Source organism: Pteropus vampyrus, unplaced genomic scaffold, assembly GCF_000151845.1.
Source record: "Pteropus vampyrus isolate Shadow unplaced genomic scaffold, Pvam_2.0 Scaffold12, whole genome shotgun sequence".
In the NCBI taxonomy this organism is placed as follows: Eukaryota; Metazoa; Chordata; class Mammalia; order Chiroptera; family Pteropodidae; genus Pteropus; species Pteropus vampyrus.
The window spans coordinates 2712010-2731234 of NW_011888793.1; the positions used below are offsets into that span (position 1 = coordinate 2712010).

The 19225-nt window shown below is 32.3% G+C and overlaps 1 protein-coding gene across 12 annotated transcripts in view; it reads left to right on the forward strand.

Moving 5' to 3' along the window:
* LEKR1 (leucine, glutamate and lysine rich 1) overlaps positions 1 to 19225 on the forward strand; it is a 171189-nt gene that overhangs the window by 72183 nt on the left and 79781 nt on the right. For all 12 annotated transcript variants that reach the window (XM_011379394.2, XM_023524340.1, XM_011379335.2 and 9 more), the window contains one exon: positions 5624 to 5809. In XM_011379394.2, coding sequence (XP_011377696.1) covers positions 5624 to 5809 — 186 coding nt within the window. The remainder of the gene's footprint in view (positions 1 to 5623; positions 5810 to 19225) is intronic.

A 19225-nucleotide genomic window follows, 5' to 3' on the forward strand; every position in this document is an offset into this window, starting at 1 on the left:
GCCCCAGGGCATAGTTATTCAAACATGTACAAGTATATGCAAGGCTCCAAAGGTGCTGATACTTGCTTTTTTATAGTTTCTTTGAACAATTTGAACACACTTTGAATTTAGCAGTAGTAAATATATAAATGTGCCCACTTCACAACACAGAATTTTAAGTTAAGAATCTATATTTAGATTCAGAGAAAATAAATTATGTGTAATGCTTTTAAAGGTTAATTTTTGTAAAGCTTGAGGAACTATCATGTCCATACAAAAAAATGACCAAGAGCCTAGGAAGCATATAGATCCACACTGTCCGATACGGTAGCCACTAGCCACATGTAGCTATTGAGCATTTTAAATGTGGCTCTAGCTTCTTATTGAAATGGTAATATTTTAGATATGTGGAGTTAAATAAAATACACTACTAAAATTAATTTTATCTGTTTCTTTTTTACCTCTTTAATGTGGCCACTAGAAAATTTTAAAGTATTTGTGTTGTTTTCATTATATTTCTGTTGGACAACACTGGTATAAATAGTGAAATGAACTTTTTTGCACTTTAAAAATGTCATAATTACATTTCTGTTTATTATCTATTTCCAAAAATTGTAAGGACTTAACATGAATTATAGCTGAAGAATACTTTAAAAAATCACTCTCTAAATCTTAGCTTGTCAATGTTTCTTATTTCTAATTTGTTGTCTTGACTAAAGTTTATTAAACCAACTCTATCAAAGTCCATAATTAGAACTTGAGGCAGAAATCCGGAAGAATCTGGAGGGAAATATGGGATCCTTGGTAGTTTTGCCCTTTTACAGAGCCAAGCACTAGGTCTGGAGGAGGATCATACAACCAGTGTGTCTGTGCCAGCCTGTGCTGGCCTATTGGTGTTGTTGGCATCAATTCTTAAATACTTAAAGTTGTATAGGAATCCTAAGGGAAGGGGGCCAAACCAGAGAGCCAGTTTACATCCTGACTCTACCACTTACAAAAAACTGGGTCTCTATGTCCTCATTTGTAAAATGAGAAATTGTGCATGCATGTGTATACACGTGTACATACATACACACAATAATATATGTAGCACAGTAAGGAATCAAGATGTTATTATTGCTTTATTCTTTTTATTCTAAAGTCCATGTTTCTTTTGTTCTATTAAATTCTCATTTATCCTATACAAGTATTCATTGTGGTAGGCTTGTAGCCCTAAATAAGGGAAAAAAATTAATGCTCTTCACCTGCAGTTTAAATATAAGTGTGTATATATACATATATTTAATTTTAAATTAAAAAATTTTAAATATATATTAAGACTCACATAAATATGCCCAACTTATTTATGACAAGGGTGCATAGCAATTCAATGGAGGAAGGATAGCCTGGGCTTTTCAACAAATGGTGCTGAAGTAATTGGATACCCATAGGCAAAAGAAAACAAAAAAGATGAACCTTGACCTAAACCTCACACCTTATACAAAAATTAACTCAAAATAGATCACAGACTAAATGTAAAATATAAAACCATAAAACCATAAAATGAGACTATCTTTGGGAACTAGGATTCTTATAGTTGAACTAAAAGCATGGTACATAAAAGGAAAAAATGATAATAGGACCACAACAAAATTAAGAACTTTTGCTTTGTGAAAGACCCTGTTAAGAGGTTAAAATGACAGGTTACAGACTGGAAGAAAATATTGGCAAAAAGCACATGTCCAACAAAGAACTTGTATCTAGAATATATAAAAATTTGCAAAACTACATTTAAAAAAATTCAAATTAGGAAATGGGCAAAATATATGAGCAAATATTTCACCAAAGGGGTTATACAGATGGCAAATAAGCACACACAAAAAATGTTCAACATCATTAGCTAATTAGGGAAATGCAAATTGCAACCATAATGGAACACTTCTATACATCTATTGAAAAGTCTAAAATTTTAATTGATCATACCAAGTGTTGGCAAGGTTGAGGAAACTAGATCTCTCAGTATTGCTAGTCAGAAAATAAAATGGTGCAGCCATTCTAGAAAATAATTTTGCAATTTTCTTTAACACTAAAGATGCACTTAACCACATGACCCATCAATTGTAGTTTTGGACATTTATCTGAGAAAAACGAAAACCTATGTTCATGCCAAAACCTGTACATGAATGTTCATGACGGCTTTATCCATACTAGCTAAAAGTATATACAACCCAAATGTCCTTCAATGTATGAAAGGTCCTTGAAGTAATTATTAAATTTAAATGGTTGTGTTCTCATCCAATATGACTGGCATCCTTATAAAAAGAGGAAATTTGGAAGCAGATACATGCAGAAGGAAGATGATATGAAGACACAGGGAGAAAACAACCATCTATAAGCCAAGTAAGGAGGCTTGCAACCAGTCCAACCAGGCCTTCAGAAGAAACCAACCCAGCTGACACTGTGATCCCAGACTTCTAGCCTCCAGAACTGCGAGCAAATAAATTTCTATTGGTTAAGCCACTAGAGTTAAGTGCCAGTCCGCGGTACCTTGTTACAGCAGCCCTGGCAAACTAACGATAAATTAAACCCCAGATATATCGCACAACATCATTCAGATACTTTAAAAGAATTTCACATTAAAATTAATTTAGGTCTTAAAAGCAAAATCCAAAATAGAAATAACATTACTAGAAAAGGGCATTGCTAAATATTTTCTTGCCGACAAAGTATGCTGAATATTGAATAGCAGATGTGAGTGAAATATTTTCTGTTCTTCTAATGAGTGGCTATCACTTCATGTCATCAGTATTTTTAAGTTTAAATGTTCATAAATTAAGTTTTCTTAAACCAGAGCATACCTATTTTAATAAAAGAAATTTCAGAAAAAAATAATATTTTACCAAGGCAGAATATTTTAGCAAGTGTGGCATCAATTGCTTTCACCCTCTAACAATTGACTGAATAGTTCTTGAACTTTTAAAATTCAAGTCCTGAATTAGGCTTAGAAATGTAGTGCACATTTTTCATAAAACTGATAAAATTAGGGATAGAATAGGCTTATTTGCTTATCCTGTTAAAAATGTCCCTTCTTTTGGTTGTGTGTATTTACTACCTTACCGGTCAGACATTAAATAATCTGGGCTTCAAAATGCTTGCCCCTGAAGTAAATGGCGAGGTAAGGCAAGCACATACTCAGAATCTTCAGCTGGTGATATACTAGAAACTATTTAGAAGCTTTGTTCAGTAATGCCTTTATGCCTTTCATAGGTATTTATTGAACCGCTTGCTAATCTAGGATGTTGTGCTAGAAATTATGCTGGTAATTAAATATTACCTCTGGCCTAAAATAATTTATAGTCCAATAGTAGATCACATGTGCATATGATTGGTACAATAGAAATGATATGAGTTCCAGGAGGATTGAGGTCACTTCTAGATCGGATCAGAAAAGATTTCCAGGCAGAGAGGTCACCCATGAGCGGTGGCAGGCCTAACATAGGAGGTTAGAAGGACTTTCTTCATTGGGGGGGGAGGGGGGTGCCGAAACGGGGAAAGTACAAGGTGTGAACAGTGACCAGAATAGGTTAATCTGATGGAGATCATAATTTCTGAACCCTGAACTGGAACACATGACTGACAAGTATGAAATTTATGAGTGACAAGGATAGGATTGAATATTTGACACCAGGATTGCCATAAGTACAGGGGGTATATAGTTTGCCGTGGGTGAGTTAATTCACCTCCCTTGAGTTTACTCTCCTAATTCCATGTTAGAAACATTGTAACTCCTGTCAATTTTGAAATCTTGCTTTACTTTTCCATGTTTCGGAATATATTTCACAAATGGATCTGTATTGCAGATTCTTATTCTTTTAATATGAGTTAGAAAGTCATGTTGACACGAATAGTTATTTTAGAGACAGATAGTAGTATACACTAACAGCTGCTAACCTAAGCATTATCATCTGAAAAATGATAAATAGGTGACAGCATGTGCTCCTCTGCAGTGTCATTCTGACTGAGACATAGATAGATGTGGTTAGAGTATGGTACAGTTTATTCTGTCACAAGAAGCCACCTTTATGGCTACAGAAATACCCAGGAGGACTTTTTAGGTCTGAAGAAAAATTGTTACTTCTTTATATTTTTTTAAAGCTCTTTGTACTAGTGTGTTAGTTCTCACACAAATGGGTGTGTATCCATAAGTTTTTAGAATTATATAATTTAAGAAAAATTCTTAGAAAAAAGATTTTTATATAATTATTAGAATATGGTAGACCCCAACTTATTTGGTCCCTGCCAATTAATTTCTCCAGGTTTTCCATTTTGAGCAGGAATTCTAAATGAAGAAGGTGCCAGACCCATTCTGCTGATGACCTAGGGCTGTCTTAAATGCCACATTTTCTTCCAAACATATTTTTTCCCCACAGAAAGACATTTTGCTTTTCTCTTCTTGGACCATGTTTCTGATCCTGCTCATACCCATCCTTTAAGACATGCTCTCATCTTTATGCCCTGTTCAAGCATACTGCCTTGCTTCTCCTGTAACCATTTACTAGCCAAAATCCCTGTGCTGCCATCTCTGTCCTATTGATCTCTACTTCTGGTCTTCACTTGCCTCTGAAGGGAAGGGTGAGGTAAAGCTGCTATTTTTGCCATGGTGGCTCCAAGACCAAAAAACCAAGCCAACCTCCTTTGACATCTAATCACACGCTAAACCTATCACATGTCCCAGAATGACTTAAGCAAGAAAAGGAATGCCAAGCGAACTCTCTGGAAAAGCAGGATGTCCAGATTTTCACATAGATCACATCCTCATCATTTTAATTAATTGTGGTTATACAAATTTTATAGTATTTTATCATTACTGTGTGTGTGTGTGTGTGTGTATTTTAATGCTGTTTAAGGCAGCAGTGCTGAAAAGGCCAATGAAGGGAGAGTTTGATATTTATCATTCTGAAAGGTAATATACTCCATGCATTTCTCATAAGATTATATTAAATTAGTACATTTAAACCTACGTAATTCTGTGAAAGCATATTTTTATTAAACTTAATCTAAGTAGGTAGAATAATGACAAGCGATTGCCATAATGAAATTCTGGTCTCATTTTTAGGGGACAGAGTATTGGTAGAATCATTAAAATATATTAGCTAATGCTTTCTACTCATAAATTTATTAGTTTTAGACACTGCCTCTTTTATTCCTCTCCACTCCTACCACCTTTCTTCATAGTTTCTATAGAATGTATTGTACTCTCCTTGAAATGCCATCGGCCAGCTCATGCAAGCACATTTAAATTTACTTTTCTGAATCGTGTTGCTAAGAAAACAATTTAATTTTAACAAAACCCAGAACATTACACAGATATGTCATTCTTTATGTGAGTATTTAAAAAGCTGGCCGAACTGCCATTTAGTACAATTTAAAGGCTAAAAAAATCTAAAAGGTTTCATGCCTAGGTAAGCAATACAATCCTTTTTCTCATTTCTTTTTTCTGAATAACCACTAAATTTAAATTTAACCTTTTGGTTAAGTGTCGTTATATTCTCAGAAAAGTCATCTTGGCTTTCAACTATTAATTTTCTAAAAGAAATAATTATTTTTCAGAAAGTTGTTTATGATTCAGTTTTATCTATTGGTAAACTTTGAATTTTCTTTACAGAAATAGAGATACTAAAAAAAAATTTGATGATGTCCCAAAGAAATAAGGTATGTCTTGAAGAGGAAATGAAAAATCTGAAGTTGTTGTCAGATGAAGCTATATTGAGGTCTCAGCAGATTCAGACATCCAAACAACAGGAAGTAAACTTGCAAACCAGATGTTGTGACTTGCAAAAAGAAGTACTAGGTAAAAAAAGAATTATTTTTTTAGTTGTTAGCAACTAGCCATAATATAGAAATGTCTAAATTTTTATTTCTTTTATAATCACAGTAAAAATCTTATTTTAATTATTTTGTGTTGCAAATATGCCTAATCATTAGTAACTATGTCAATAAATGTCTGTGGTCAATGTTTACTATCATCCCTTACTATTCTGCCATTTAGAATGAGAAGATGAAAGTGGAGATATTAAAGACATTTTAGGTACAGAATAAGTTTTCAGGAAAACAAAGTGACATTCACTTTAGTATGTTATTATCCTAGTGGATTGATAGTTTAGTGTACTGAAGGGAAATACAGCATATGCCGTTATATGAGGTAAATCCAAAATTTTAGGCACTCCTTCATTTTCCTAAATGAAAAGATTTTAAAACCTTGAGCAAGGTTTTAAAATTTCTCTTTACCTCCAAAGAATGAATATCATGGCGGCAAAGCTATACAGTGTGCATTTTTTCCCTGAAGGCAGTAAGGAATCATTGAAAATTGATAATCAGGAGCATGATATAATAAAAGCAGTGTTTTAGCAAAATTAAACTGTTAGCAATGAATGGAGGTGTTCCAAACATCAAATGATTGGAGCCAGGTAGTCATTTAGAAAATGTCTTTGTCAGTAACCCAGTTCCTAGGTTAACCATAGAAAACTGAAGTAGTGAAGAGAACTAAAATTTTTAAGGTCTTAATGTGTACTAGACACCATGTTAGCACTGCATAGCAATTATTTCTGTCAATTTCTTAGTGACCACAAAAAGCAGGTGTAAGTGTCTCATATTACAGAGGAGAAAATCAAGGGCCAAAAAAGTAGTATGCCTCTTCCCACATAGTTGGTAAATGGCAGAATGTGAAAACAAATGAAGCTTCATGCTTGTCAACTTGGCCATCTCCATGGTCACGATGGAAAGTAAGAATCAGGGTTGAGAGGATTACCCAGAACTAGGGAGGAGGACACCTGGCTGGGAGGAAGGGTAGGGAGAGAAGGAAGTCACAGAGGTCTCTGAACCTCTTTGCTTGAGAGTCTTTAATGATAAGAGTATACCGTAGACTAAGGGGATTAAGAGAAACTGGTATTGGAAAAGAAGATAAGGAGTTATCACATGAATCTGGAAGCAATAGGAAATCAGATATAAATTTAAAAGTCAAATGCTTTAATTTTCTCTTCTATGAATTACCTATTCATAGATTTTGCCAATTTTCTTCTGCATGATTGGAATTTTCCTTGATAGTTTTTAAGAGCAGTTTGTGTAATACACTAATTATTTATCTTCTATATTAACTTTTTTTCTAACATATAATTTGTCATTGACTTTTTATATTAACTTTCACCATATTGAGGTTTTTTCATTTCATATGATCCAATTACTATCATACATTGTTTCTGGTTAGTCTTGGTTAAAACAATGCTCTCATTCCTAGATTGTACATATAGTCTCCTGGATTTTCTCTGATTTAAGTCGTTAATACATATGGAATTTATTTTTATATGGTGTGAGCTATAGAGGTTCAGTTTTACTCTTTTCATGTAGATAGCCGGTTGTATCAGTATCATGTATTAAATAATTATCCTTTTCCCACTAAATAGAACTATCCGTCATACATTAAAATTTTATACATATACTAACATCTATTACTGTGTTTTCTCTTCTGTTCCACTGATTTATTTGCTGTATCATTAATATTATATTTATTTGAAAATGGTGACTTAATAGTATAGTCTCATAGCTGGTTAAGTCTTTTTTCTCTCCACTTTTCTTACTTTTTAAATATATATTAAGAGGCAGTTATTCTTCAATTTGGATTTTATGATCACTTATTTACCTATAATCCAAAGGCTGTGATAAATACCTAATAAAGCTTTACTCCTCCAGTCTTTATACTTTTCTTCCACATAAACTTTAAGATACTTTTATCCGATTCCCAGTAGAGATTCTAATTGGAATTGCATTATATTTATATACTAACTTTTAGACAATTGACATTTTTAGTGATATTACGTCTTTTTAATATTATAATAATTCTCATTCAAGAATATGGAATATTTTTTCATTTTTTTAAATGTTGTGCTTTATGTTCTTTAATATAATTTTATAATTTCATTTAAACATTTCATTGCTATTCTTGTTAAATTTATGACCATCGTTTTGCATCTACTGTGAATAGACTATTTTCTCTATTTCAATTTTTTGGTACTTGTTGATAGGATAGAGAAAAGCTATTGATTTTTGTTTATTTGTCTTATAGTCATCAACTTTACAAAATTCTCATATTAATTCTAGTAGTTTTTTTATTAGTATATCTTGGATTTTCTAGTTATAAAATTATATCACCAAAACCCATACTTCATACCTGCCAAAAAGAGTTTGTTTATTCTTTTTCAATGTTTTTATCTGTTATTTTCTTGTCTTATTCATATCTTATTAAATTCATATGAACCTCTGAGACTATGTTAAATAATAATGGTGACAGCATTCATGTCTACTTCCTGATTTTAATTGAAATAATTTCATGTTTTGCTACTTGGAATTTTTTTGATGTTTGGTTTTTGGTAAATATTTCTTATTTTTAATTAAATATTTTCCTCCTCTTAATTCTACTTAGATGTTTAATTGGAAATGCTTTTAGATTTTGTTTAATGCCTTTTCAGCATCTATTGATATAATAGCATGTTTTGTTTTGTTTTGTTTTTCCTTTTAACCAACTGGTAAAACAAATTAGTATTGCTAAATTTCCTGATATTAAAGTACCTTTGCTTTTATGGAATAAACCCTATATCATTTACTTTTTAAATATTACTTTCTACATGGTTATATTTTATTTGTAAGTTTGGTACATATATTCATAAGTGAGACTGGTCTATAAATTTTTCTTTATTGGAGCACTAATTTTACCAGAATTTTGTGTTAAAATTAAGTGGACTTCATTAATAAATATGTTTAATAACATTGTATTGTCTATTTTTAAAAGTTAGATTGAACTTGACTAAACCCAGTATCATTAGGTAAAATTCAGTTATGAACTCATCCAATTCCAGTGCCCTTTTCAATGGTAGTTAATATTTCCATAGTTTTCTGTGGTAATTTGACTATTTAAATTTTCAGTTCTTCTCAGATTAGTTTTGATTATTTATAATTTGATAAGAAATCATCTATTTCTGTCCAAGATTTCAAATTTATGCCCTTAATATAGAATATATTACTCTTATTTTTATAATAGCTCCTCTATCTGTGGTTTTACCTGATTTCCAAATTTTAGTCTTGTCTATTTTTGTTTTATGTTTTATTATCTATCAGGCTTGCAAGGCTTTTATTTTTTGGTCTTTTCAAAGAACTAGCTCTATTTTTTATGCTTTCTACTACTTTTATTATCCATAACATTAGTTTTTACTTTTATTTATTAGTTTCCTCTTCCTGTTTTTTGGGGGATTTTTGTTTGTATTTTTCAGACTTCTGAAGAGATACTTAATTCTTTTATTTCTCATCTGTTTTGTTTAATAATAGAGGCATTTAAAGGTATAAATTTTCCTATGAGTTAACTTTATTTATGTCTTATAGGTTTTAATATGAATTATTCTCCTTTTCAAAGCTGTCTAAACACTCTAATTTTTCTTTATCCCCTTTTGGTCGAAGAGTTATTTAGGGGTATGTTTCTTATTTTCTAGATAATTAATTGTTTTGGTAGGGAGTTACTTTTTTTTGTTTTGTTTTATTTTACTTTGGGGTGTTCTAATTAAATAATGTGACATAATTTCTTAATTGAATTTCTTAAGCTTTTTTTATGTTGAGTAAATGATCAAGTTTTATAAATATTCCTTAGGAATATGAAATAAAATATAATTCTCAACTTGGTGGATGTAATGGTATCTCAGCTAGGTGGAAGATTCTTGGGTTCTTTTCTCTCAGTAGACTATAGATGCTAATGCTTTGACTTCAAGCTTTCAGTGTTATAAAAATGAAGTCTACTGCAGCTCAGATTTTTTTTCTTTTAAAGGTAATTCTTTTTTTCCCCCTTTGAACCGGGAAGCTTATTCGCCTTCTCTATCTCTTGTTTTTTTCTCTTTTTTGTCACTCATAATCCTTGGTTCATAAAATATATGCATTGGCTAGGATTTCATATACAATGTTGAATAGAACAGTGATAGTGGCATGCTTGTCTCATTCAAAGTTTTACAAAAACACACTGCTAAATAAATTTTGGATTCAAGCAGAAATGATAATACATGTAAATATTTAGAATTAAATGATATTAAAAACACCATATATCAAAATTTGTGGAATGCAGCCAAAGTCATGCTTTGAGGGAGATGTATAGCCTTAAATACTTAAGAAGGAAAGAATAAATTCAAAGAACATAGAAGAAAAATAAAATGAAAATAAGAACACTAGTCAGTGACATAGAAACCAATGATACAATAAAGATCAACAAAATAAAACATTGATTTTTTTTTTTAAATCAACAAAATAGACAAACTTCTGGTAAGTTTGATCAGAAGTCGAGAGAAGACACAAATGAAAATTATAAGAAAATAAAGAAGAGTATTAACTACAGATAAAGAGTAAAAAAAAAATGTTGATGCTGTCAACAACCTTACACCAACAACTTTGAAATCTTAGATGAAATGGACATATTATTAGAAAAATATGTCTTATCAAGATTTACAGAAAAAAATAAATGGTCCTATAACTATTAAAGAAATTGAAACAATGTCTTCTCACAAAGAAAAGATCAGACTGTTTTATAAGCAAGTTTACCAACTTTCAAAGTAAAGAGGATCCTAATTTTTATACAATACTTTCCAAACAATCAAAAATTGAGGAATATTTCCCAACTTATTCTACAATGCCAAAGTAAATCAAAGTATTAAAATACAGGGAATATTATAGGCCTGTTTATAGTATTAATATCGATGTAACAATTTTCAACCGTATATTTCATATTTTTAAAAATACTTTGATCCATTCAAATGTATTATTCTTTTTTTACTTTAATTTTTTAAGTTACAGTTGGCATTCCATATTATATTAGTTTCAGATGTATGGCACAGTGGTTAGACATTTATACAGTTTATGAAGTGATCCCCCTGATAAATCTAGTACCTACCTGGCACCGAATGTAGTTATTATAATATTATCGACTACATTTTCTATGCTTTACTTTACATCCCTGTGACTATTTTGTAAGTGCCAATTTGTATTATTCTTAATCCCTTCACCTTTTCACCCAGCTGCCCTACCCCCACCCATCTGGCAACTATCAGTTTGTTCTCTATATCTATGAGTCTGTTTCTGTTTGTTTATTTTGTTTTTTAGATTCCACATATAAGTGAAATTGTGGTATTTGTCTTTCTCTGTCTGACTTATTTCACTAAGTGTAATACCCTCTAGGTCCACCATATTGTCACAAATAGCAAGATCTCATTCTTTTTTATAGCCAAGAAGTATTCCATTGTATGTATGTACCACTTCTTTATCCAATCATTTATTGATGGACACTTAGGTTGCTTTCATATCTTGACTATTGTAAATAATGCTGTATTTTAATTATGATGTGTCTTGGTGTGGGCCTCTTTGGGTTCACCTTGTTTGGGATGCTCTGTACTTCCTGGTCTTGTATGTCAATTTCCTTTGCCAGGTTAGGGGAAATTTTAGTCTTCCTTTCTTCAAATAGGTTCTCAATCCCTTGGTCTCTCTCTCTTTTTTCTGGTACCCATATGATGCAAATGTTGTTACATTTGATGTTGTCCTAAGGGTCCCTTAAACTATCTTTATTTTTCTGGATTCTTTTTTCTTTTTGCTGTTCGAATTGGGCGTTTTCTGCCACCTTGTCTTCCAAATTGCTGATTTGATCCTCTGCTTTATCTAATGTGCTGTTGATTTCTTCTAGTGTATTCTTCATTTCAGTTATTATATTCTTCATTTCTGACTTCTTTTTAATGGTTTCTATGTTCTTTTTTATGCTTACTGTCTCTTTGTTGAAGTTCTCACCGAATATATTTATTCTTCCTCTAAGTTCATTGAGCATCCTTATAACCATTGTTCTGAACTCTGTATCTGGTAGATTTCTTGCCTCCATTTCATTTAGTTCTTTTTCTGGGGTTTTCTCCTGTTCTTTCAGTTGAGATATTTCTTTGTCTTCTCATTTTGGATGCTTCTCTGTTTGTTTCTATATATTAGGTAGATCTGCTGTGTCTCCCAGTCTTGGCAGAGTGGCCTTATGTACGTAGTAGGTGTCCTGTGGGGCCTAGTGGCACAGTCTTTCCAATCACCAGAGCCAGGTGCTCCAGGAGTGTCCCTTGTGTGGGTCATGTGTGCCCTCCTGTTGCAGTTCAGCCTTGATCGCCATTGGCATGTCAGTGGGTGAGATTGACCCTCAGGCTGACTGGCTGTGAGGATGGGGCCATAACTACAGTATATGAGCTGCTGTGCAGGAGCTGACTCCACAGAGCAGGATCCAACTCAGTGGGGCAAAGATTATTATTATTGTCTCTCTTTCATTTTATCTTTTTAATCTGGTTTATAAGATAAGCAGTTTCCTTGAATATTTTATTGTCTTGGAAGAACTATAAAACATTAGAGAACATGATATATTGCATATAACAGGTAGTAAAGAGTTGAGTTAAGTAATAACCTTTAAACATTTGAAAAAAGAAGTGACTTATGAGGATAAAGACAAGAATAAAAGAAAGACATTTTCATTAATGGGGAACTCTCTCTATGCTAGTCAATTGACTAGCACTAAGCATTCGACTACTTTCCTCTCATTGAATCCTCACAATATCCTAATGTGAAAGCTTTTATTATCCTTGTCAGACACAGAGAAGTAAGCTAAGGTCACACAACTGAGATTCAAACGTAGGTCTTTATTAGGCTAAAGTCTTCGTTAGCTCATTAATCATTATAGTCATTTCCAGAAAGCCACATGAAAACACTGAACTTCTTTTTCTTTAAAAAATAAATAAATAAATAAATAAATAAATAAATAAATAAATAAATAAATAAATAAATAAAGAGGTGTGTTTTCCCTCCTTAGAAAAATAGACTGTGGACTTAGCAAGTCTTCTAGGAATCTAAGCTAAGGCAGTGTTTTCCAAAATTGCCTGACCACGAGAACATCTGGGACTGTAGATATGCGTGCGTGGGGGTAATAAAGGGACTGATTGAAAAATGCACATGCTTGAACATCAGTCCAGACATATTGCATATCTCCAAGAGTCTAAGAGTCTGTTTTTAATAAGTGCTCCAGGTGGTTCCTTTGACAAGGCAAATACTAATGTGAAAAAATAAGGAAAGTAGGAAGAAGGATGTTCTTACTGTAGCATAGCAAAAAATTGGAAATGGCTTAATTTTTAAATAGAAGTGTAATAGTGACCTTTCTTAGTTGCAAGTAGGAGAAACTGACTAATTTAATCATCAAAGGAATTTATTGAATTATTTATAATAATAATTTTTATAATAATAAAAATTATTTACAATAATAAATAATTTATTATTATTTAGATATTCAGAATCTCTGAGAAGTTGAAAGAACCAGGCTTAGAAAATGCTTAGGAACCCAGTAAAGTTAGGCTGCCAGAATCATGCCCCAAGAACCATCTGATAAGGATGCAGCTGCTGTGTCCCCAAAACACCAGCTCCACCTGATCCCCCACATCCTCCTCTGGTCCTGAATACCAGTTGCTTTGAGAATGAATTCTCTATTGCTTCTGCTGCTTGGTGTCAATTGTTTTCTGGTCAGATCTTGGGGAAAATATTTTTCAAAAATAGCCTGGAAAATAAGAACCATGTTTGTACACCTAGCCCTAGCAGATTTAAAATAAGTTATAGGAGTATATTGAAGCTATAAAAATAGTAATGTGTATTTTTAGAACAGAATTGCAAATCCAGAAGTAGAATCAGATTTTAATATAAGGATTATTAACAAATGAGGAAAAAGCAAATTTATGTAATAAGTGGGATAGGGGTAACTAAAACAAAATAAACCAAATACACCAAAATAAACCTTAAATTAAGTAAGAAACAGTAACAGGAAAAACTGGCACCAAAAAAAAAAAAGATACATGATTTATCCTAATCATGGAGGGATAAAACAGCACTTTAAAAGTTGCGAAGGGTAGGATTAGCAGATTTTGCCTCTAAAAAAATGTAGAATCTCTAACTTAAAAACTGTCAAACAACCTAAAAATAGGAGATGGACAGAAAATATTTGTATCATATATACAAAGGGTTAATGCCCACATTATATTAAGAATTTATTCAATTTTATAAGAAAACTCTAAGACCTCAAGCAGGCAAATGGTTGAAAAACAGAAACAGGCAATTAACAGGAAATGTAATAAACAAGCACAAAATGTTTAATTGCTAATAACTAAATAAACAAAAATAAAAGATTTACCTCCTTTTAAATTAGTACAAGACTTTGATGATAAAGCTCCCTTTTATTTAGTGATAAAATTATATTTTTTTAACCAATAGAAATGTTTATGATCAAGTAATCTTGAGAATTTATGTTTAGGAAAGTGCAGCAGAAGAAAAAATTATTTATATACAAACATTTTTAATAGTGAATGATTAGAAATAAATTATACTCAACATACTGATGGGTAATAAATTATCATATACCATCACTTGGAACATTATTCAGACTATAAATGACGATATGAACACTGGATATCAACAAAATGTTGTAATTATAATATTACATAATGAAAAAAATCCATAAAATTGTATGTATATATTATAATTACAATTATGTCAAAATGGATGTATTTGTGAATGGAAACCAGAAGGGAAAATGAAGATATGAAAATAAATTTTAGGGTGGCAGAAATATATGTGATTTTTTTCTCTTTAAAATTTTTTTCTGATGTAATTTTAACAATAAATAAACTTTCTTCAAAAAGAAATAAAAGTCTATGCATCTTTCAAGATTTAGCTCACATTTCACCTTCTACAGTGAAAAAAAAAAACCCTCACCAAAACAATGTAGTTCTAATTAGCCACAGTTTTTATACTCAAGGCCTCACCTTGGTTAAGTGCAATCTATATTCAAATCAAAGTGCAGCTGGAGACTGATCTATTTAGTGCTTTATGTAGAGGCTATATAGTTATAGATGTAATACAGACTCATCTAAAGGACAGTGTAATTGCAGAGCAAAGTGGCATATAATTTCAAGACTAAATTAGAGTTTCATTTTTGCTGCTGGTGTTGAATAGACTCACTCTATGGTTAACACTCAAACTATGTTAACAGAGAAAGAAACTATTTTAAAAGGCTATCTTTTACATTTCTGTTGGTTAAAACCATTTAAAATTGGTAGATCAGAGTGGACAGGATCATTAATAAAGCTACTCTTAACTAGTGATGACAAGTACAGTAGTTCTCCTTATCCACGGTTTCACTTTTTGTGGTTTCAGTTACCCGTGGTGAACTGAAGTATGAAAGTTACAGAGAGAGAGAGAGAGAGAGAGAGAGAGAGAGAGAGAGCGCGAGAGCTGCATTCACATAACTTTCATTACATTATATTTTTATAATTGTTCTATTTTGTTATTAATCTCTATTGTTAATCTCTTACTGTGCCTAATTTATAAATTAAATTTTAATATAGATATGTATATACAGGAAAAACATAGTATATGTGAGGTTTGGTACTTACTGTGGTTTCGGGCACCCACTGGGGGTCTTGGGATGTCTGCTTCCACAGATAAGGCTACTTCTGTACCACTTCCTATGAACCTGTCTGTCCATGAACAGCACTGGGTTTAGTTTTTGTATTTTTATCCCATAATAATCTTATTCCTATGTCAGGGTCTCAGTATGGAAATTATCAGAACATTTAGAAAAGTGTTAATAAATGTACCTCTTGCTTCATCCATAAATACCCTTCTAGTGAACTAATTGCACCAATATATTGCTTCTTTCCAATTCATTTTACAAAAGTGGTTGCAGTGGTCTAGGGAAAGTACAAGTACAAGCACAGGAAAGACAGCAAAGTTTCAATTTCAGATCTTGGAAGTGTTGTATGCCAATTTGATACACTTTCTTCTCCCCTCTATGGTCCATGATGGGCTTTCTCAGGTGTTCCCACCTCCAGTGGTCCAAGCCTGCCCCTCCACTCCCCTCCTCTCACTAATTATTTTCTACTTGTTATCATTTAATTTTATCTCTGTTCACTATCCATTAACCTATTTACTAGCCTCTTACCGCAACTCATCTGTTCCCATCTGTTGGCCCTGGGCTGACCATGACTTGGGGCTATTTATTGGACATCTACCCCATGCCAGCCAACCGGCCTTGTCTTCTCTTTGGCTTCTGATGTGCAGGTGTTCTTCAGCTCTTCATGGGTTTTCATGGGACTTCTGACCTCCTAGTTCTACACTGGTTGTATGTGCCAGCACTCTTAACTTTAGCCATTTTCAAGAGATTTTTTTTTTTGTCTTCTATGTTAAGAATAGTCTACAGTTTTTTCTAGCTCCAATTTTATTTCCGTTTAACTTATTTTGTTTAGTATTACTTTCTCTACCATCTCATGACATTTACTTTCATAATTTTTATGAACTTTAGCAATCTTCTTATTCTGCTTTCTTTTAAATGTGCACCTAATTTTTCTATTACTTAAAAATATCCTTAAGATAGTCTATTATCTTTAGATTATCACCTACAGCTTTTACAGCTTATTAATGTCTTTTCAAAAATCATGTCAAGTGTTTGAAAAGGGAAAAAACCAGTATATCACAATAAATAACTTCTCCCTAGATAAATCACTGAATTAAAATAATGGGCATAGCATTTTAGATTGGGGGGGGCCCAATTAAAGTAAGAGCAGACTGATACACCACTTATATCTTAATCCTACATCTTGTTTTTTAAGAAATATAATTATTTGTTCAAAGAATACAATATAAGGTATTTAAATTCACTTTTCGATATGAGCTTTGCAAATAGTTTATTATCTTTAATAATCTTAAAAATAATTCTAAGCATTTGCATGGTTTATACTTCTTCCTATGAGCCATTTTTGCTGGCTTCTCCACACTTGCAGGAGCAGCTTTAAATGATAAGCATCTCTGTCTGACTTATTTCACTTAGCCATTCTAACACGTCTGAGGTGATATCTCATTGTGGTTTTGATTTGCATGTCCCTGATTATCAGTGATGTTGAGCACCTTTTCGTATTCCTGTTGGCAATCTATATGTCTTCTTTAGAAAAATGTCCATTTCGATCCTCTGCCCATTTTTTAATTGGATCGTTTAGATTTGTTCTTGCTGTGTTATGCATTTTTTATGTAATTTGAGTATTAACCCCTTATCAGATATGTGCTTTGCAGATATTTTCCCCATTTGGTAGATTGCCTTTTCCATTTGTTGACAGTTTTCTTTGCTGTACAGAGGTGTTTTAGTTTGATGTAGTCCCACTGTTTATTTTTGCTTTCGTTGCCTTTGTTTTTGATGTCAAATCCAAAAAATCATTGTCAAAACTGATGTCATGGAGCTTAATGACTATGTTTTCTTCTAAGAGTTTTATAGTTTCAGATGTTACATTCAAGTCCTTAATCCATTTTGAGTTAATTTTTGTGTATGGTGTAAGGTAGTGGCCAGTTTCATTCTTTTGCATATGGCTGTCTAGTTTTATTTTAGCACCATTTATTGAAGAGACTGTCCTTTCACCATCGTATATTCTTGACTTCTTGTCAAAAATCAACTGACCATATGTGCATGCATGAGTTTATTTCTGGACTCTGTTCTGTTCCATTTATCTGTGTATCTGTTTTTATGCCAGTATCATACTGTTTTAATTACTGTAGCTTTGTAGTACAGTTTGAAATCAGGGAGCGTGATGTCTCCAGCTTTGTTTTTCTTAACATTGTTCAAGCTATTTGGGGTCTACTGTGGTCCCATACAAATTTTAAGATTGTTTTTTTTATTTCTGCGGGGACAAAAATGTCATTGAATTTTGATAGAGATTGCATTGAACCTGTAGATTGCTTTGAGTAGCATGGACAGTTTAACAATATTAATTCTTCCAATCCATGAGCACAGAATATCTTTCCATTTATTTGTGTTTTCTTCAATGTTTTTCAATAACGTCTTACAGTTTTAAGTGTACAAGTCTTTTACCTTCTTGGTTAAATTTATTTCTAGCTAATTTATTCTTTTGATGTAAGTGAAAATGCAATGTTTTTCCTAATTTCTCTTTCTGACAGCTTGTTGATAGTATACATGTATAGAAACAACAGATTTTTGTGTATTGATTTTATCTTCTGCAACTTTACTGAATTTGTTTATTCGTTCTAACAGATTTTTGGCTGAGTCTTTAGGGTTTTCTATATACAGTGTCCTCTGCATATAGTGATGGTTTTACTTCTTCCTTTTCAATTTGTATGCCTTCTATTTCCTTTTCTTACCTAATTGTTCCGACTAAGACATCCAATACTATGTTAAATAAAAGTGGCAAGAGTGGGCATCCTTGTCTTGTTCCTGATCTTAGAAGAAAGCTTTCCGCTTTTCACCATTGAATATGATGTTAGCTGTGGACTTGTCATATACTTGTCATATATGGCCCTTACTATGTTGAGGTATGTTCCCTCTATACCCACTTTGATGAGAGCTTTTATCTAAATGGATGTCGAATTTTGTCAGATGCTTTTTCTGCATCTATCGAGATGATCAAATGATTTTTATTCTTCATTTTGTTAATGTAGTATATCACATTGATTGATTTGCAGATGTCGAAACATCCTTGCATCCCTGTAATAAATCTCACAGGTTGCTAATATTTTATTGAGGATTTTTCCACCTGGGAAAAATCAGGGATTTCGGCTTGTTATTTTATTTTCTTGTAGCGTCCTCATCTGGTTGGTATCAGGGTAATGCTGGCCTAGTAAAATGAGTTTGGAGAAATGAATTTCTTTATACCCTGAAATTTTAAATTTATACCGAATACTATATCATTATTGTGTTTTCTTATAAATATATTTTAAAAGTTGTTCTAATATTTTATATTCCCCTATCTCTTACTTTTAGAATTCATTTTTAGAATAAACTTATCTTTCTCCATTTTAAACTATATAACTGTATCTCTATTGTATTGTCTTCCAGGCTTTATCCCCACTGAACATTCTCTACTAATGTGGTATTAAGTAAAAGCATACTAGGCCAAGAATTAGATGATGACTCTCCATACATTAGCTAGATGACTCTGAAGTGCCATTTAGCCTTGATGAATATGTGTTCACACCTAGGCAATGGATAAGTTGGCCTCAGAGGCCCCTTTGGGCTATAATGTGCTGTAATTCTGATTCTAGTTCTGATATGATTAGCTTTTTTCCAAAGCTAAATAAATGTTCATATTTTTACATTTTAATTTTTTTCTTTTAAAGAAACCTTGAACAGTTA